General features: G+C 47.2%; 1 protein-coding gene across 1 annotated transcript in view; it reads left to right on the forward strand.

The window, feature by feature from the left end:
- The first annotated feature begins 3,166 nt into the window (after positions 1-3,166).
- Positions 3,167-21,229, forward strand: part of SLC28A1 (solute carrier family 28 member 1) — a 62,434-nt gene continuing 44,371 nt past the window's right edge. The window contains exons 1-4 of the mRNA XM_055556021.1: positions 3,167-5,493; positions 6,886-6,974; positions 9,748-9,842; positions 14,994-15,177. Coding sequence (XP_055411996.1) covers positions 5,398-5,493; positions 6,886-6,974; positions 9,748-9,842; positions 14,994-15,177 — 464 coding nt within the window. The 5' untranslated portion in view covers positions 3,167-5,397. The remainder of the gene's footprint in view (positions 5,494-6,885; positions 6,975-9,747; positions 9,843-14,993; positions 15,178-21,229) is intronic.

Raw genomic sequence — 21,229 nt, forward strand, 5'->3', positions numbered from 1 at the left:
CAGCTACTGAGCCTGGCTCCACAGCAAGAGAAACCACTGCAACGAGAAACTGCACACTGCAACAAAGAGTACCCCCACTCTCCACAACTAGAGAGAAGCCCACGTAGCAATAAAGACCCAGCGCAGCCAAAAATGAATACATAATTTTTAAAAGATCACTATATATACAAACAACAGCAACAAGGGAAATATGCATCACAAAGTAGAAGTCAGTTAAACACTGGGTTGGCCAAGAAATTCATGCGGACTTTTCTATAAGATCTTATGGAAAGATCAAGCAAGGTGTGCTTACTTTACTGGCCCTCTACTGTTGCCGAGAGAGATGGGCCCCAGACCCATTCTTTCACCTTGTAGTGGATAATGGCCGTTTCTGCCCATCTGTTCCCAATGACTCGAAGGGGTCAAGGGGTGGACTATGTCAGGAGATGCTGGGATAGTCATGGCAAGTAAGTTGGGGGCAAGAGACTTTGGCCTTTTGGGTGTTTGGAGTATTTCCTTACCCTGTGAACACCCAGACTTGCTGTAGATGTGCTGAAAGGGCACTCCACCCTCAGTCGTGGGAGGGTCCCCTTCTAGGAAAAGTGGATAAGAGTTACAAGTAGAGGGTATCAACATCTAAGATATTTCTTCAGTTTTGGTATTTTGCTCTGTGTCATCAGAATTCATACATACTTTCTAATTTAGAATATTCCTACTAGGACTATGGGAACCCCAGTTTTCAATGCCCCAAATGAGAAAAGAAACATCACATTCAATGTCCCTTTTGCTAACTTCCCAGAGAGAGAGAGAAAGAGGCAGGTTTAGGAAAGAAGTATGACATGGTTCAGCTTATGAACTTAGCTAAGGAAAAGCCTCTGGTTTTTAGCTACCATTTGGACACATGAATCGATGTGATGAAAGAGACTTCATCGGCCAAGACCCAAGAAGTGTGGGCAAAACTGGAAGAAGAACGTAAGGGGGTTGTTGTACCCCTTCCGAAGACATCTGCATACAGTTCTGAATGTCTCACCCCTTATAAAAATATCCTCTGCATTATATCAGAGCCTGGAGAGGAGAAGGGATTCTCTACTACTTTGACCAAAAAACCCTCTGAAATAGGAGTGGCCCCAGAGAACTGAAGCTAGAAACAGGGAAGGGCTTGCCTCTGACGAAGGAACAGGGATGGGAGAGTCAGCGCAGCCTCATCATTATAAATCTTTCCAAGTGCTTCTGTTTTGTTTTGGTTGGAATAAAGAGCCTCTTGATGAAAGTGAAAGAGAAGAGTGAAAAAGTTGGCTTACAACTGAACATTCAGAAAACTAAGATCATGGCATCTGGTCCCACCACTTCATGGCAAATAGATGGGGAAATAATGGAAACAGTGAGAGACTTTATTTTGGGAGGCTCCAAAATCACTGTAGACGGTGACTGCAGCCATGAAATTAAAAGACACTTGCTCCTTGGAAGAAAAGCTATGACCAACCTAGACAGCATATTAAAAAGCAGAGACATTATTACTTTGCCAACAAAGGTCCATCTAGTTAAAGCTATGGTTTTTCCAGTAGTCATGTATGGATGTGAGAGTTGGACTATAAAGAAAGCTGAGCACCAAAGAATTGATGTTTTTGAACTGTGATGTTGGAGAAGACTCTTGAAAGTCCCTTGGACTGCAAGGAGATCAAACCAATCAATGCTAAAGAAATCAGTCCTGAATATTCACTGGAAGGAGTGAAGCTGAAGCTCCATTACTTTGGCCACCTGACGTGAAGAACTGACTCATTGGAAAAGACCCTGATGCTGGGAAAGATTGAAGGTGGGAGGAGAAGGGGACAACAGAGGATGAGATGGTTGGATGGCATCACCGACTCGATGGACATGAGTTTGAGTAAGCTCCGGGAGTTGGTGATGGACAGGGAGGCCTGGAGTGCTGCAGTCTATGGGGTTGCAAAGAGTCAGACACGACTGAGCGACTAACTGAACTGAACTGATATACACACACACGCACACACACATACACACACACATATATATGCGTGCATGTGTGCTCAGTCACTTCAGTTGTGTCCAATTCTTTGTGACCCTCTGGACCGTAGCCCACCAGGTTCCTCTGTCCTTGGGATTTTCCAGGCAAGAATAATGGAGTGGGCTGCCATGCTCTCCTCCAGGGGATCTTCCTGTCCCAGGGATCAAACTGCATCTCTTTTGCCTCCTGCATTGGCAGGTGGGTTCTTTATTGCTAGAAATACATATTCCTTGCCACCCCTGCCCTGGACGCAGCACCCCAGCCCTGCTCAGTCGCTGGCCTCACTCTACCTCCCCAGTGAGATCATCTCCTCAGGAAGCAGGCCACAGAAGGTCAAGTGACACACAGAGGTCACACAGCTGGATGGGTGCAGCCAGGACCCAAAGGATCCTCCAGTTCTTGTTCTTTCCCTGGGGACTCATTTTGACCCACCTAGCCTCCCAGCTGCCCCGCCTGGGGCTCTCAGCCAAGTTCTACGTGGAAAGAGAATTGGGCTTCAGGGAGGCCAGGATCACTGTGCTGCCCCTCCTTCAGGGTAGGAGCAGGGGAGCAATACAGGGTCTCCTGGCCTGGAGGAGGAGAGCAGTGTGTCTAGACAGCTCTGAGATGGGACCTGTGGCAGTGACGACACCTGCCAGCTCAATGGTGCCAGCCTGTCTGCCAAAGAGCTCACCTGCATCAACTCATTTAATCCCTGTCAATATTTTTTTATGAGAAAGGCATTCTTACCCACTCCCACTGTTTTACAAAAGAGCAAACAAGCTAACTTGCAGAGCCGGGACTGAATCTAGCTCTTTGGGCTCTAAGCTCCTGGTTCGTTAAATATAGGAGCCAGATGCCAGTTCCTTCCTCAGGGGATCTTCCCGACCCAGGGATCGAACCGGGGTCTCCTGCATTGCAGGAGGTCCAGGGAAGCCCCATTTCAAGAGGCACAGCCTATTAAGTCCTTGTTGGAGAAATCAGGCCACACAGAGATGTCAAGGTTCTAGGACACAGTGTAGGGAATGTTTTGAAACAATTTTGGTTACTCCTAGATGTGTCATGTCTCCTGGCTTCTCTCTGGGCACCAAGAGAAACCAAGCAAGGAAGAGAGGGGAGAAGATGAAGGAGGATGTGGGGAGGGGAGAGGTGAGGGGAGGGACAGAGAGGTTAGAAGAGGCAGAGGCAGAGACGCAGGTTCAGTCCAGTTTGCCCTTTGCTGGGGCTTGATGAGCCCCTGCCACCCCACAGGGCAGCTGCAAGCCCATCCCTGTGGAGGCTGCCCAGGGTGCCAACATACTTCAGGATAAACCAGAAGTATGCCACAAGCATTTAGTTTATGATCAAGGCAGCACATGAGCCCCCAACAGAGTGAGCAGCGCGCAGTGTGGATCTCCACCGAAAAGAACAAACTGCAAAAAAAGCTGGTAGAGTACGAGCCTCTTTTGTAAAATGAGTAACATAAAAGAGTATCCACTTGAGAAAAAAATCTGGAGAAAAACTCCATAAGCTCAGTGGTGGTCATCTCTGGAAGGCTCAGATTAGAGGGACTTTTAACTTTCTGCATTCTGTGTTTCTATAATGTTTAAATGTTCAATGATGCATGTGTAACTTTGGTAATCAAAGTGACCAAAAAAAGGTTGTTAAGAGAAGAGGTACCCCTGCCCTTCATCCATCATGGTCCCCAGATTTCTAAAACAACCAGCCTGTGCTGGTAATTTGCTCTCTGTGTTACCAGGAACTGTTTATGCATCACAAAGGATTCTGTCACGTGTGTGTGTGTGTGATTAATTATTAAAAAGGTGTTGTCAGTCCTGTTTAATATTTAGTTCCAGGATTGAAACATTAAAGGGTTTGTCCATTGACTGCATGCTGTTGCTTAGGTATCAGTTAAAAAGCAGTGAAACAAAGAGGCAAACTGTGTGATTTTGTTTTGTTTTCAAGACCTCTTAGACCTGAAACACTTTTACTGTTTGTGGTACTACACTGCTTTCCTTATCTGCAAGCTCAGGAAAATAGGTTGCTGTTATAATTACTGATGCAGTGAGGAAAGGGAGACTGGGAAAAATACAGAATGAAAGATAAAATACATGATCCAGAAAACTGAGAAGCCCTGATGACAGGTGGAAAAGGAAGCCCCAGGAGGGGACATGGGAGAGTGATAGTAATAAAGGTGGGCTTCCTGGAAGAGGTGGGCCTGTTTGGGAGAAGTAAAGAGTGGAGAGGAGGGCGTCATAGATGAGGAAGGCAGATTTAGTCATTAGGCTCCAAGGGCCAGGTCCAGAATGGGGCCCACTTGCCCCATATCCTCTTTTCCCTGAGAGAGGGTCGAGTCCCTGCCCCAGCCGTGGCCCAGGGCTCTGGAGTTGGTGCTGGACAGAGCCAGGTGGGAGGCCCAGCCTCCTTCAACTCTGGACTCTGCCCAGGGATTTCCAGTGAAATGAGAAGACCGGCCAAAGCCCAAGCAGGTTGGATCCACCCCATCCCCGTGGAAACACGCACTTCCGTCTGTCCCCCAGAGAGACTTGTTGACCACAAATATGTGAGTAGGGAGCAGAGCTTGCCCCTCTCTGTGCAGCTGTGTGTCTGTGTTTGCGTGTGTGCGTGGGTGGCTGGGCTTTCCCAGGCTCTGCCTGTGTGTGCACTTCCCTACATGTCCCTGGGGCTCCTGTGCGCACCTGCGTGTGGCCCTGTGTGCTTGCCGCTGGGTATGTGAGATTAGTCAGGCTGGCGATTGGACAGGGTAGGGCACTACCCAAAAGGGAGAAAAAGAGGGCAGGAGTGGAGAGAGATAGGGTGTTAGTTAAGGCTCTTATTTATAGATGAATTTAGGCCTACAAACTGAACTTCAGCATCCGCTAAAAAAAGAAAGAAAGAAAGAAAAAAAGGATTATATTGGCTCTTGTAATTGAAAAGTCCAGGGGGGAGCACTGATTTCAGATACAGTTGGATTCAGGGACTAGAATGATGTCTTCAGGATATTTCTGTCTTTCAGAGATGGGAGCACATGATACAATGAAAATATCACATAATAGCAATGAAAATATCACTTGATAGCAATGAAAATATCACTTGATAGCAATGGTTTTAACCTGTTGTAGGGAGTTATGAAAGCTAGGGCCCGTCTTCAGAAAAATGCCTCTGTATCAGACACATACACATGCTATACAGAATTCCTCCCTTTCCTTCTCTGTGAAGTGGGTGGAATTTGCCCCATTTCTGCCTGACTTCCCAGATTTACAAGGAGTTGCCCCTCACAGGTTCAGGAGAGCAGGAAGGGGCCCTTCGTCTGTCCCTGGGAACCCTGACATAATGAGGGCTGAGCTCTGGGATGGGACAGGCTGTGCCAGGTCCTGCCTGGCCTCTCCTTTCAGCTCTGGGCCCTGACTTTGTCTTTCAGCTGCAAGGTCTGGCACATGGAGGACAACACACCAAGAGGAAGAGAGTCCATCTCTCTCGCCTCAGTGGCCAACGGTTTGGACAACAGAGGGGCTGAGCTGTTGGAAAGTCTGGTCTGTCGCCTCCCCCATCCTGGTTTGCTCCCCACCCCCACTTGGTGGGAGGGTCCTTTGTTCAGTATCTTCCTCCCACCCCTATCTCCTCCTCAGCTCTTTGCTTCAACACTTGGGAACTGCCCCTCCCCAACCCCCCCAGGGTTTTGACCTCCCCTCTCCACCCCCTGCGCAGAGCAGTCTCTATCATCTCTCAGGAAACATCCCTGCACACCCACCGTGAGCCAGTGCCGCCTGTCCTTGTCGGAAAGGTCAGGGAATGGCTCCACCAGGAAGTGACATTTGAGCTGTGATCTAAAACATGAAGAGAAGCCTCACGAAGAGGGCGTGGGGGAATCTCTGGGGAAGCCCCAGCCTCTGAGGAGCCAGCAATCTTGTTCTGGCTCTGGAATGGCCAGGTTGAGGTCCACCGCCTAGTACTTTGGAGCCTAGTGTGACGCCCTCTTCCTTCCCAACCTCCTGTTGAAAGTGAAAATGTTAATCACTCACTCTTGTCTGACTCTGTGACCCCATGGACTGTGGCCAGCCAGGTTCTTCTGTCCATAGAATCCGCCAGGCAAGAATAGTGGAGTAGGTAGCCATTCCCTTCTCCAGGGGATCTTCCCAACCCAGGGATCGAACCCTAGTCTCTTGCATTGCAGGGAAATTCTTTATCGCCTGAGCCTACCTTCTGTTACCAAGTCCAAGCTTGCTCTGCTCGCCGCACACAGGCCAATGAATCCGAGAGACAAAGGGTTGAGGCACGGGAAAGACTTTATTCAGGGAGCTGAGAAAATGGTGGGCTAGCACCTCAAAATAACCATCTTCTCGGGGTCTGGATGCCAGGTTCTTTTATAGGTCAGAGATGTGAGGAGGTGAAGAAGCCAAGAAAAAAGCCATTAATCTTGCAAACATTTCCTAGAATGGCAAGCCTCAGGCAGGGGTGTGTTAATGTCTTCCTTCCTGCCATCTCCAGGTGAACAGGGACCTGAACAAAGGCGCTTCAGTTTACCAGACAAGCAGAGGGGCAGGGTCCCCTAAGGCGGGCCATTGTATATGATTATAATAAAAAAAAGCAATGGAAAGCGAGTCAAAGAAATAGTTCTGTCATAGGGTCAGAACTGGCTTCTTCTCTCCCCCCATCCCCCACCCTCCAACACAGACCGTGAGCTCCCTGAGGGCAGAATGAGTCTTGCACAGAGCACGGGACACAGTAGGTACTCGGGGCACACTCTTTGGAATTTACTTACGTTCCCTCTGGTTGTTCCCTGTGCCTAGCCCCCACCCCAGCGCACTCCTGAGGTGCGCTTGGGCATGCTGGTGGCAGCCTGGGTCTCTCCGCACTCCAGGCTTTCCTCCATAGTTCTCCCTTGAGGTGGGAGGCACACTCTGCTCCTTCTCTGGTGGCTTTAGGAGGAAGGCCGAGACCCTGCTGGCAACTCAAGCCCTTCGGAAGTTGGGGACAGCTGGAGCAAGGCTGGCCCGGAGCCCTCCTCGGGATGGTAGGTGGTCTCCAGGAGGGACGTGGGCTGGCTGCTTGGGGAGGAGGCCCCTGTGGGGAGCAGAGGTGGGGAATCTGGCCCCCTGATGGGGAGGGGGCTCCCTGAACCTTTGTTGAAGGAAGGAGTAAACGTGTTTTAGAAACAAGTGAGTTCTGCTGGCCTCTGCCTCAGAGGTGAGCCAGGCCAGAGTTTCCCAACCTGCTTTGAAGCAAGTTCCCATTGGGAACCTCAGTTTATACTGGGGTGCTGCTCTGGTTGAAGCTGGATGGGGGCCCTGAACCAACCTGGCCCCCTGTCAACTCCCCAGCTGCCTTCTACCCCATCCGACTCAGGGGCACCTCAGGGAATCCTGAGGCCTAGTTTGAAACCTCCTAGAATGGCCCAGGCCCCTTGTTTCACATGGGGAGGCTGAAGCCCAGGGAGGGAGAGAAACAGGTCCAGGTCACACAGGCAGTAAATGGAGCCTAGGGCTCGGCCTGCTGACACCCAGGCCTACTGCAAGGTCCTCACTGGCCAGATCCTGAGCTGATGAGCACATGATGCCAAAGACACGGCCTCTGTGCACTGGTTCCACATCGAATCTCAGAGACAGCGTTTTGAGTGAAGCAGAAAAGGGGACACAGCAGGCTCATGCCCTCAAAACTATGTCCCCACCCAGGTAGTTTTGGTGAGGAGTTTTATAGCAATGGTTCAAGGGTTGGGTGCTGACAAGATTAGGGTGGGTGCGGGGCTGAGACTCCTTTAATGGAGTCTCAGGTGATCTCTTGATGAACTTCTCTGGTTTCTTTAATCTGGCCTCAGGTGGTCTTTTCTGGAATGAAGATTGCTGACATTTTTCATTTGTTGGGTTTTAGTTAGGTAAAAAGCTCAAAAATATCCTTACATGTGTTCCTTGAGGCTGAACCAGGACCTAACCCAAGGCTGCATTATTGTTTCTTGCCTGCTCCTCCCTTGGCTCTGCCTCCACTCCCTTTCCTGAGTAGCAGCTGCTTGAATCTGCCCTTTGGGACTCAAGGAAGGTCATGGATGCTGGAAGGTTTCTGAGCCCAGGAGTCCCATAGAGCCCTGCCGTTTTCAAGCATGAAACGGGGGCAGAGTCTGTCTGCCTTGGGGTGAGACTGAAGAAAAATGCCTCACTTAGGAGGTGGGGAGATAGTGAAGGACAGGGAAGCCTGGTGTGCTGCAGTCCACGGGGTTGCAAAGAGGCAAACATGACTAAGTAACTGAATAGCAATAGGAGGTGAGAGGTGGGGACAGAGAGAGGAGAGTTTCCTTTAAAAAGTGGTGACTGAATGAGTGTGAGTGAGCATCTCCTATATGCTCAAGCTGGGGGACCTCAGAGGTTATTCAGGTCCCCAGGGACCTATTCAGTCTTTCCTTTGGGGACAGTAAAGTGACCAAGTGACCAGAGAAGAACTGGCATTTGCTCCAGGTGCAGAAGGCAGTGGGGGTGCCAAATGGCTTCGAGTGGGCTGTAGATACCTCCCTCTTTGTGGGAGGAGCTGTTACTCAGAGGATAAGTTTCCACAGGCATAATAAGTGCAGAGCTGGGTGCCTCCGAAGGCTCCTTCTTGCTCCTCAGACAGGTGGAAGTGGGACAGGGCAGGCGAGGCAGTCATCGTGGTTGGTGTGTTTCTATACATGGGTGAGGGTCTTCCTTATTGTCTCAGATCATTCTTTCCCAAGCCCTGGAGCCTGGAGCATCGCTGTGGTAGTTAGTGGTGCTGCTCCAGGCCGAGGAACAGCTGGTACGGACAGACAGAGGCCAGAAGCAGGGAAGGGCTGAGTCATGACCGACTCTGCGACCCCATGGACTGCAGCATGCCAGGCTTCCCTGTCCTTCACCATCTCCCAGAGTTTGTTCAAACTCATGTCCATTGCGTCGGTGATGCCATCCAGCCATCTCATCCTGTCGTCCCCTTCTCCTCCTGCCTTCAATCTTTCCCAGCATCAGGGTCTTTTCCAATGAGTCACTCTTCGAATCAGGTGGCCAAAGTAATGGAGCTTCAGCTTCAGCATCAGTCCTTCCAATGAATATTCAGGATTGATTTCCTTTAGGATTGACTGGTTTGATCTCCTTGCAGTCTAAGTGACTCTCAAGAGTTTTTTCCAGCACCACAATTCGAAAACATCAATTCTGCAGTGCTCAACCTTCATTATGGTCCAATTCTCACATCCATACATGACTATTGGAAAAAACCATAGCTTTGGCTATCTGGACCTTTCTCGGCAAAGTGATGTTTCTGCTTTTTAATACACTATCTAGGTTTGTCATCGGAGAAGGCAGTGGCACCCCACTCCAGTACTCTTGCCTGGAAAATCCCATGGACGGAGGAGCCTAATAGGCTGCAGTCCTTGGTATCTACGCTGGCTAAGAGTCGGAGACGACTGAGCGACTTCATTTTCACTTTTCACTTTCATGCATTGGAGAAGGAAATGGCAACCCACTCCAGTATTCTTGCCTGGAGAATCCCAGGGACAGAGGAGACTGGTGGGCTGCCGTCTATGGAGTCACACAGAGTCGGACACAACTGAAGTGACTTAGCAGCAGGTTTGTCATAGCTTTTCTTCCAAGGAGCAAGCGTCTTTCAATTTCATGGCTGCAGTCAAGTCATTCTAAGTTCCCTGTGGGCTGGGGTTGACCTTTGGCCCTGTGGGATGTCAAAGCCAGTGTTGCCATTTTACTGGGGATGAAGCTGAGTGGCTTCTGCCTGGAAGTGTTGAGGATTCTGGTGGGGGAGCCTCTCTTAGACCCTGCTGGTCTTCTCCCCAGGAGAAGGAGGCTGCAACCAGCCCTGAGAGTGAGACACTTCTGCAGGGAGCACGCACAGCTGTTCCGATGGATCTGCATAGGCCTGCTCTGTACTGGTGAGCTCTGGGCCCAGCCCCTTCCAAGGAGACAGTCACTGCTGCCTAGCCCCCTGCCCCCACCACCCAGGTTTCAGCCACCTCCAACCCAGCTATCCATGTCTCAGGGCAGGGTAATTCACTTACCCAACAACTTGACAAAGATTTTGAGCACCGACTCAGGGCCAGCTCTTGTTCCAGAAGCTGGGATATATGAATTAAGCCAGACCAAATCTTATTCTCAAGGTAACTCTCTGATCAGTTAGGGAGAGGGGAACATATATTTTCACATAATTCAGAGGGCCATCTGGGAGCACCAGGGAAGGATCATGGGGGTGGTTGGGGGGTCTTCCAGGAGGAGGTAACATTCTGGTCTCATAGGGTGAACAGCAATTAGCCAGGTAAAAGGGGAAGGAAGAGGAGTGAGGAGATAGAGGGACACATGAGAAAAGGTGGAAACCTGCAGCATGTGGGCAGGCAGCTCATAAAGAGTCTAGTGGCTGGAGGATAAACTTCTAGACCAGGAGTGTCAGAGGAGGAGGCTGGAGAGATGAGAAGGGGCCAGGTACTGGGAAGTGGGGTTGGAGAGACTTGGATTTTACTCCCAAGGCCAGAGGGAGCCATCGAAGGATTTAAACAGGGAAGTGGCAAGCTTGGATTCACATTGTGGAAACCCAGAGGAGGCAGGCAGTAAAGAAGGGGAAAGGAGACAACTGAGAGCCACTATACACATGGGAGAAGATGAAGGGGTGGAGGATGGAGGGGGTGGATCTGAGAAATCCTCAGGAAGCCACACCAGTCAGACCTGGGATCTGATCTCCGTGCAGGACGAAGGGGGCCCTGGAATCCAGGAGTTCTGCTTGGGCCACGGGGTGGGCGATGCTGCTCACCAGAGCCAGGGACCACAGGGGGAGGAGGGGGTCTCTGCTGGAAGGGCAATGGCAAGTTGTTTTGGACAATGTGTGGAAGGAACTGCTGCCAGGCCCTCCAGGAGGAGAAGAGGCTTCCCAGTGGTGCTTGGAGAATGAATTGAGAGGTGGCTAATGGATGGAAACGTGGAGACTGGTCACACAGAAGGAGGTAGAGAAGACGAGGGGCCCTGAGACAGCCTGAGAAGGCGTGCAGGTGGGGGCAGCAAGCACGGGACCAGGAGAAAAGGGTTGCTAGAGGGAGGGAAAGATGGCCAGCATCTCTGCAGTGAGGAGACCAGTAGGACAAGGATGGAGCAGTGTCTGTGGACTTTAGGGACAAAGTGACTTAGGGCAGAGGTGCAGTAGCTGGATTGGAGAACAGGAGGAGAGGCAATGTAGACAGTAAGTCTACACAGCTCTTCTGAGAAATTTTTTTATGAGAACTGGGTGGGAATATGCATTTATTTATTTATTCATTTTTGGCTGTGATAGATTTTCATTGCTGCGCATAGGCGTTTTCTAGTTGCAGTGAGTAGGGGCTACTCTTCATTGCCATGCGGGAGCTTCTTATTGTGGTGCCTTCTCTTCTTGTGAAGCACAGGCTTGAGGTGTGTGGGCTTCAGTAGTTGTGGCCCAAGGGCTCATTAGTTCTGGCTCAACTGCCCTAGAGTGAAGGTTCTGTAGTTTCCATGCACAGGATTAGTTGCTCCGCGGCATGTAGAATATTCCCAGATCATTGGCAGGCAGATTCTTGTCCACTGTGCCACCAGGGAAATCCTGGACAGGAATATTAATAGAAGGGTTGGCGGTTTCAAGGAAGAGGGTGTGTTTGTGAAGGGAGACACTTTGACCGGCTTTCTGAACTGAGGCAGGGAGTTTGGGGAAAGAAGGGCAGAAGCGAGGTGGCAGAGGTGACCAGAGGAGCAAGGTTCCCTGGGAACAGGGAAGCAGGTTTCGGGGCCCAGGCAAGGGCACGTCTTCACAGCTGCAGGCTTGCCTCAGCGTGGAAGATGGAAAATAAAAGGGGGAGGTAGTGTGGTTGCCCAGACCTTCGTGGGGGCTACATAGGGGGGAGGACAGGGAGGCATGACAGCAGTGGCCCCAGTCTTTGTAATTAAATCAAAGTGGGGCCCCTGCTGAGATGGGGCTGGTCCGTGGCCCTGGCAGCTTCCTCCTATGGGTGTCGGATGCGGTGAAGGCTTCCTGTGGCAGAAGCTGAGCAGGGCTTTCTGGTTGCCCTTGTGTCCACCTGCACTCAGACTTGGATTTGCTTTCGAAGAAATGGCTGAATTCCATCTAACAGGTCGTGGAAATGACCCTCCCCGTCCTACTTCCCCTTCTGTCTTGGCTGTCAGGAAGGAGCTCCCTTCCTTTCTCCATGTTTGGGCGGTTTCCTCCAGCTCTCTGCTGTCTTTATTGTATCATGTCTTCTATGATAAGGCTCATCATGGACTTTCTGAAGCAGGCACAGTACAAGCTCATGTTCTCAGCACTTGCTTTGATTCCGAGCAGTGGCCTCCTCGCCTCAGGCGGGCTTTCTCCACAGATGCCAAGATAACATTGGCGGCTGACTGACATGGAGGGCTTTGGTGTCCTGGGTCTCAGAAGAGTGTGCCTGTTGCCCGTATTTCTGTAGGTCTATGATGGGCATACCTCAGGTCATGTGCTCCTCCCTGGGTCCTCCTCCTGTGAAGAAGGTCAGGCTCTGCTGGACCACATGGGTAAAGAGTGTGTAGGGGTGCCCAAAAGGAACAAAGTCCTGTCACCAGAGATTACAGGGATCTTAGAAGGATGAAAATACTTCTTAAGACGCTTTTCTGCCCTGTCCTGCCTGGAGGACCTGTCTACACAGCCCCGTCTCCTACATGCTGTGCCAGTCCCTGCTGGCTGCAGACAGACCTGGATTGGTATCCCAGCCTGATTTCCTCCCTGCGTGAATCAGTTTGCTTCTCATCTCTGGACAGGGATCACATAGTACCGACCCGGGGCTTGGTTGTGAGGAGTAATCCTGGCAGTGGTATAGAGTGCCTAGCTTGGTGCCTCTCTCCCGCCAGCTCCCCCTCCTCTGACCTCCCACAGCCCTGCGCCTGCATCCCTCCCCTGCCCTGCAGAGCCTTACCTGTGTGCTTCTAGCTGACACCCATACAGGTGTCCCTGTCTTTCTGTGTGAGAGAAAGGTAACTTCATTTTCCATAACTCAACTTATTTTCTATTTCAATTTCCTTGTTCCAAGTGAGGGGAGGAACTGAATTATCTGTCAGTTTGAAACATCCTTTATCCCTTTCCGCAGGAGTCCCCACTGGGTACTTGGGTGTGTGCTGAGTTGCTCAGTTGTGTCCAACTCTTTGCAACTCCATGGACCGCAGCCTGCCAGGCTCCTCTGTCCATGGGATTCTCCAGGCAAGAATGCTGGAGTGGGTTGCCATTTCCTCCTCCAGGGGATCTTCCTGACTCAGGGATCGAACCCATGTCTCCTGCGTCTCCTGCATTGGCAGGCAGATTCTTTACCACTGGGCCATCTGGGGGTGCTTATCTACTATCAGTTTTCAAGTATCCACTAGCCTGTCCATTTCCCCAACTGGTCCTCCATTCTCTGCCGCTGCAGGTAGCCATGGAGACCCTCCCAGGAAGTGGGCCTTCCTCTCTGAGCCTCTCATAGAGATGACTTCTGTGCCCGCTTCCATGCCTGCTGAGGTGTGCATACCCTCAGAAGCCTTCTCTGGCTCTGCACATCCACACTCCCATGGCATTCCTCTCTTTGAAATGTTGCTGCCTCCCTGGGGCAGGGCTCTTTTACTCGCAATGCCACAAACACATCCAGGCCTTTGCTACCTCCCCAGGCTCAGAGCCCATTTCTCTGGGACCCAGCGGTATCCTCTAACTAGTCTGGCAGCAGAGTATGTAGGGATGACACTCAAAATTTTTTATCTGCTGGAAAGGCTATAAGTCTTTTCCGTTCTTCAAGGGCCCTGATTCTGTTTTTTTAATCACTAGGTCTTTATTTTATTTTTATTAATTAATTTTGATTACAATATAGCTGCTTCACAATGTTGCTACGCTTCTTGTGCATGAGTGCTATGTTGCTTCAGTTGTGTCTGATTCTTTGTGATGCTACGGACTGTGTAGCCTGCCAGGCTCCTCTGTCCATGGGATTCTCCAGGCAAGAATACTGGAGTGGGTTGCCATGCCCTTTGACCCAGGGATCAAACCCACATCTCCTACAGCTCCTGCATTGCAAGCAGATTACTTACTGCTGAGGCACTGGGGAAGCCCTGCTATGCTTCTACTGCATAGCAAAATGAATCACCCATACCTGTACCTATATTCCCTCCCCTTTGAATTTCCCTCCCATTCAGGTCACCAGTGCATTCAGTAGAGTTTCCTGTGCCGTACAGTATGTTCCCACTGGTTGTCTATTTTATACACATTATCAATACTGCATATGTGTCAACCCCAATCTCCCAATTCCATCCCACCTCTTTCCCCTCAAGGGCCCTGGCTCTTGAAATCCATAAGCCAGGGGAAGATATTTCTCCTCTGCTCTCCACTATCATATTCCTTTCTTGAAGCAGAGCACAGATGAGCCTAGCTGCTCAAATGGGGAGAAGGGCAAAGGGGGAAAAGGAAATTCCAGGAAGAAAAATGATCATTGATTAACATTTAGAACGGGATCCTGGCACATAGAATTCAATGCCTTTCTGGAGTAGATGACTTATCTGTCTGTCCTCCTCGGAACCTACCAAGGCTCTAGAATATGGCAGGCGTTCCATTGATTCTCAGAGATTCATGCTGTCTTGTGTGCGTGTGTGAGAGCGCATGCTGTCGCCCACTCGTGTCCAACTCTTTGTGACCCTAGCCCACCAGGATCCTCTGTCCATGTGATTATCCCAGCAAGAATACTGGAGTGGGTTGCCATTTCCTACTCCAGGGGATCTTCCTGACTCAGGGATCAAACCCAAGTCTCCTGCGTCTCCTGCACTGGCAGGTAGAATTCTTTACCACAGAGCCACCTGGGAAGCCTCATGCTCTCTTACCTTCTCCTTAAACACCTCCCTCACATTTGGTCAGCACTTGAGAGTTGGCAAAGCCTTTTCACACACATTCTAAGCCGAAACAATTGTGCTGATTACCAGAGAAGAAACTAAGGCTCTGGGAGCTCTGGCTGGAGTAGGCGGAGCTGGGGCTAGGGCAGCAGGGTCCCGTAGAGGCCAGTGTCATTATCCACAATCCCTTCTCTGTTTCATCCTCCACCTACTCCCAGCATACACTGCCTTCCTGCTGGCCGCCTGCATCCTGAATTTCCACAGGGCCCTGGCACTGTTCGTCCTCACCTGTGTGGTCCTCGTCTTCCTGGCCCACAGCCTGCTCAAGAGGCTGCTGGGGCCAAAGCTGCTGAGGTGTGTCAAACCTCTAGGGCATCCCTGCCTGAAACTCTGGTTTAAGAGGTAAGTGAGTCCCCAGTGGGTATGGGGGTGGGTGGGCACATGGGCGGAGGGCCTCTGAGTCAGCTCCTGTGTCACGGCCAGGGCTGGGTGAGGAGGACTTCGGTCTTTGTCCCAACTGAGGCTCCTGGGTTGTGGGGAGCCCACACACTTGCTTTTGCTTGCCTCTTGGGAGCCCTGGGGCAGGTCTTGCTGGGTAGCTTCAGAGGCAGCTTTGTGGTGTCTTTGTGGTATTTTGCCACTTCCCATCTGATTCTCTGCTCCAGTTACAGTAGGTGGCTCTCACACCTGAGGACAGGAATCAACAGTTTCCTAAATTCAGAGATCCCAGCCCATTCAAGCTGGGAGGGCCCATATCAGCACTATGATCAGATCACCCGGAGCCTTAGTGAGACATCCAGCTGCTGGGGACCACCCCTGGAGTCTGATTCAGCAATCTGAATTGGAGTTCAGAAGTCAATATATTTTTTTCAACTTTTTATATTATATTGGAGTATAGTTGATAAACAATGTTGTGATAGTTTCGAGTGTACAGCAAAGTGATTCAGTTTTATATAAGTGAAAGTGAAAGTGGTAGTCACTCAGTGGTGTCTGACTCTTGGCAACTCCATGGACTGTAGCCCGTCAGGCAAGAATACTGGAGTGGGTTGCCATTTCCTTCTCCAGGGGATCTTCCCAACCTAGGGATCGAACCCAGGTCTCCTGTATTGTAGGCAAATTCTTTACCATTTGAATATGTATCTATTCTTTTTCAAATTCTTGTCCTATTAGTTAATATTTTTAGTTAGCCACAAGTGATTCTGATGCAGCCAGCCACTTTCCTGAGCAACAGTTTGAGATCCTTTTGTTCTTTGTTTTGTTTTAAATATTTATTTATTTAGGCTGTGCCCGGTCCTAGTTATGACATGTGGGATCTAGTTCCTTGATCAGGAATTGAACCTGGGGCCCCTGCATTGGGAGAAAGGAGCTTTAGTCACTGGACCACCAGGGCAAGCCCTTGGGTTACCGAAAGGTGTGGGGTCTGGCTGCTCGCTGCCCCAAAGCCAGTAAATAGGCCAGGTTGGTGGAAAGGAAAGTTTGCTTTATTTCAAATGCCAGCAACTTGAGGGCAGGACAAGGTGTTCAGGGACATCTGTCCAAAGGCCGACTTCCCCCCATGACAAGCAGTGGGTGAGAGCTTTTATAGGCCGAGGGAGGGGGCTACATGCTGAAACAGCACAGTCATCTTGGACAGTCATCTTCAAATTGGTCATTGGTGGTCTGACCAGCGTCATCTTGTTTTAGGTATAGTTAATATTCAGTTCCAGGGTCGGTTTGCTTCCATCTGAGGCCAGTTCTCGGAACTGTGGCAGCTTATGTCATAGTCTCGTCATCATGTAGTTAACTTCTTCCACCTGATGGGGGCGTAGTTTCAGTATCTGTAAGATACAGTTCACAAGAGATGGTTCAGAATATTATCTGTGGCCCTTGAGAAGGAGCTAAAGGTCCTTGACTCTGCTTAATGACTACATTATTGTTATTTGGTCTCCTTTGACTGTTTTCCTTTGTTTCTGCATTTCTCATTTCTCTGATTATTCTTTGACTAAAGTTTTACACAGACAAAAGGCAGGCAAAGGACCTGGGGGTCGGGGATTAAGGGCCATAGGGTCCCACTCTGTCTCACCAGGATCCCCTGGTTTTTAAACTGGGTTCCTTAGAGCTCTGGAAACTGTGGAGGTGCCAGAGGGCAGGTGAGGGAGATTGGAGAGGGGAACATCAGACACCCCTCCTCCCAATTTCCATTTCCACCAGGCAACTATTTTATAAACAGGCTTGCATAAAACATTTTAGCTGGGGAAAAAAATGTTTCTATGGTTTAAAAGAGGTACTCTTTTTGTTGATGAAGAAAACTGATGCCCAAAGATACCCAGTGACTAAGCCAGGCAGGTACAAAGCACAAGGGTGTTTCCCAAAGTAAGATCTACATGCCACAGCCAAATGCTTTAAGTCAGCCTGTACACAAATGTTTCATTTTCTTTATAAATAGATTTGTTTTTACATTTGCCTTCTGTTTATTAAATAGATTTATAAGAGGATTTATTTTTATAGTCATCTTCTGTTTATGACAAATCACTGATACTGGTTTTCCACTTAAGGTATTGTTATCAAGTTTCCTTAAAAAAAAACAAACATGCAGATAAGGGAGTTCCCTGGTGGTTAGGATCTGATGCTTTTCTTGTAATGGCTGTGGGCTCAATCTCTGGTCAGGGAACTAAGATCCTACAGGCCATACAGCATAGCCAAAAAAAAAAGCAATCACAAGATACCATTTCCCATCTATTAGGATGGCTATAATGAAATAAGACAGATTATAGCAAGTGATGGCAAAGATGTGGAGAAATTTGAGACCCTCATATACTCCTGATAGAAATATAATATGATACGATGCAACTGCAATAGAAAACAATTAGTCAGTTCCTCAAAATATTATCCATAGAGTTGCCATACCCATCAATTCTACTTCTAGGTTATATCTGAGAGAAATTAAAACATATACCCAGACTTCCCTGGTGGTACAGTGGATAAGAAATTCCAAATTTGATGAAAATTATAAACCCAAGCATCAAGAAACTCTAGAAACCAACAGCATAAGAAACAAGAAAACCACACCAAAGCATATCGTAATCAAATTGCTTAAAAACATCAATAAAGAGAAAAATCTTAAAAACAGCTAGAGGAAAAAAAACATATGTTCAGAGGAACAAGATATGGATGATGCCAGAGTTCTTCTCAAAAACAATACAAATGAGAAAACAGTGAAACTGTAAAAAACAGAAATGAAAACAAAAGTATGTCAATCAGAATTCTTCACCAGTGAAATATCCTTCAAGAAACAAGAAGTAGGACTTTGACAGACATACAAAAGCTGAAATAATCAGACATTAAAAACCAGAGATGCACTACAAGAAATGTTAAAGAACAGTCTTCAAACAGAAGGAAAATGATGCCAGATGAAAAGTTAGATCTAGACGAGGGAGTCAAGAGTGTGGGAAGGGTAACTATGTGGGTGGATAAAATGACTTATTTTTCTTATTATTTAAATCTCTCTAAAATCAACTTATAAAGCAAGAATAGAACAATGTATGGTGGAGTTTATATTATATGTAGAAGTAAACAACTGTCGGAGAAGGCAATGGCAACCCACTCCAGTACTCTTGCCTGGAAAATCCCATGGACAGAGGGGCCTGGTGGGCTGCAGTCCATGGTGTTGCTAGGAGTTGGACACGACTGAGTGACTTCACTTTCACTTTTCACTTTCATGCATTGGAGAAGGAAATGGCAACCCACTCCAGTGTTCTTGCCTGGAGAATCCCAGGGACAGGGGAGCCTGGTGGGCTGCTGTCTATGGGGTCGCACGGAGTCGGACACGACTGAAGTGACTTAGCAGCAGCAGCAGCAAACAACCGTATCACAAAGGCTAGGAGAAAAGAAATGAAATTAGACTTCTGTAAGATTTTTATACTGCATTTAAAGTGATATAATATCACTTCAAAGTAGATTGTGATAAACTAAAGATATATACTATAAATGCTAAAGCTCCCACTAAAATAACACAACAAAGAATTATAGCTAACAAGTAAAAAAAGAGATAAAGAATAATTTTTAAACAGTTAATCTGAAAGAAGATAGAGCAATAGGAAAAGAGGAACAAAGAACAAAGATGGGACAAATAGAAAGTAAATAGCAAGATGGTAGATCTAACCCTTTTGCATACCAATACTCACATTAAAGGTGCAGACCAATAACCCTCATGAGCAAAGATGTAAAAATTATTTTAAAAATTTTAGAAAACCAAATACAATAATACACAAAGGGATAATATGTCATTAACAAGAAGGATTTATCCCAGGAGTCCAAAGTTGGGTTTACGTTAAAAAAATCAATGTCATTGTATTAACAGACTATAAGAAGAAAAACAATATGATGATGCCTATAGATAAGAGAAAGCTTTGACAAAATTCAATATCCATTTCTGAAAAACAATTCTGAGCCAACTAGGAATAGAAGGGAACTTCCTCAATCTGATAAAGACCACCTACCAAAAATCTATGGTTAATCTCATACTTAATTGTGAAAGACTGAGTACTTATCCACTGAAATCAAGAACAATATAGGAATGTTCACTCTCACCATCTTTTCTTTCTTTCTTTCTTTCTTTTTTTAATTTAGCTGTGCTGGGTCTTAGTTTTGGCACATGGAATCTTTAGTTGCAGTATGAGAGATTTAGTTCCCCAACCAGGGATTGAACCCTGGGCCCCTGCAGTGGGAGCATGAAGTCTTAGCCACTGGACCACCAGGGAAACCCCTATTCTCACTAATTTTTTTGAACATTGTACTGGAGTTTCTAGCTTGTGCAATTGGGTAAGAAAAAGAAATAAAAGGCATGGAGATTAGAAAGGAAGTAAAGAAGGTTTTTTTCATAGACAAGATTATCTACATAGAAAATCCTATGTGCTTACGTGCTAAGTCACATTAGTTGTGTCTCACTCTTTGCGAGCCCATGGACTGTAGCCCACAAGGCTCCTCTGTCCATGAGATTCTCCAGGCAAGAATCCTGGAGTGGGTTGCCATGCCCTCCTCCAGGGGATCTTTGCAACCCAGGGATTGAACCCTCATCTCTTTTCCGGTATTGGCAGGCAGGTTCTTTACCACTAGCACCACCTGGGAAGCTTGAAAATTCTATGTTATCTACAAAAAGCTAGTATAACCATTAAGTGAGTTTAGCAAGATTTAAGGGTACAAGCTTAACATGCAAAATGCAATAGTATTTCCATATACTAACAATAAACAATCATAAATTAAAATCATAAATGTCATTTAGAATAGCATAAAACATATGAAATACTTAAGGATAAATCTGACAAAAGACCTCCAAATCTGTACATGGAAAACTAGGAAACAGTGCTGAGAGATATATGTGATAAAAAGACTTAAATAAACAGAGCAACATATCAAGTTCATGGATTAAGTGAATCAATATTATTAATATATCAATTCTCCTCAAGTTAATCTATAGATTCTAATAGTATCTCAATCAAAATTCTAGCAGACTTTTGGGGTAGAAATAATAAGATGATTCTAGAATTCATATGCAAATGCCAAGAGCCTAGAATAGCCTAGACAATTTTGAAAAAGATGAACAAAGCTGATGCATTTCATTAAGTGTCCTTAAGACTTATTATAAAGATCCAGTAATTAAGACAATGTGTTGTTGCCATCAAGACAGACAGATCAATGAACAGAACAGAGTACAGAAATAGACCTACATATATAAAACCAGTTGATTTTTTTGACAAGAGTGCTAAGGCAATTCAGTGAAGAAATAATAATCAGCTTAACAAATTCTGCTAGAACAATGGGATATCCATATGTAGAAGAAAGAAGAGGAGGAGGAGAGAGAAACAAAGGAACTCGATCCATGCCTCACATTATATTAAAAAATTAACTGAAAATAGATGATAAACCTAAATGTAAAGCCTGAAACTATATAACTACTATAAGAAAACATAGCAGAAAAGTCTTTGTGACCTTCAGACTTAGAGAATGAACTTAGGATTGCCAGGGGGAAGAGATAGTTAGGGAGTTTGGGATGGACATGTACACATTGCTATATTTAAAATGGATAACCACCAATACAATATTGTAAAGTAATTAGCCTCCAATTAAAGTAAATAAATTTATATTAAAAAAATAAAATGGATAACCAACAAAGAACTAGTGTACAGCACAGAGAATGCTGTTCAATGTTACATGTCAGCCTGGGCGGGAGGAGTCTGGGGGAGAATGGATGCGTGTATGTATATGTATACATTGCTGAGTTGCTCCACTATGCTCCTGAAACTATCATAACATTGTTAACCAGCTATATTCCTACATAAAATAAAAAGTTTTTTTAAAAAAATGTTTAAAAATAAGAAACATCCAATTAAAATCTACAGTTGTAAGAATAAAAGAAAAAACCTTCCCCCCTCCAAAAAAAATAAACCTCCAAACATGCATTTAAGTTTTTATAACA

The sequence above is a fragment of the Bubalus kerabau genome, chromosome 19 (genome assembly GCF_029407905.1).
Source record: "Bubalus kerabau isolate K-KA32 ecotype Philippines breed swamp buffalo chromosome 19, PCC_UOA_SB_1v2, whole genome shotgun sequence".
Classification (NCBI taxonomy): domain Eukaryota; kingdom Metazoa; phylum Chordata; class Mammalia; order Artiodactyla; family Bovidae; genus Bubalus; species Bubalus kerabau.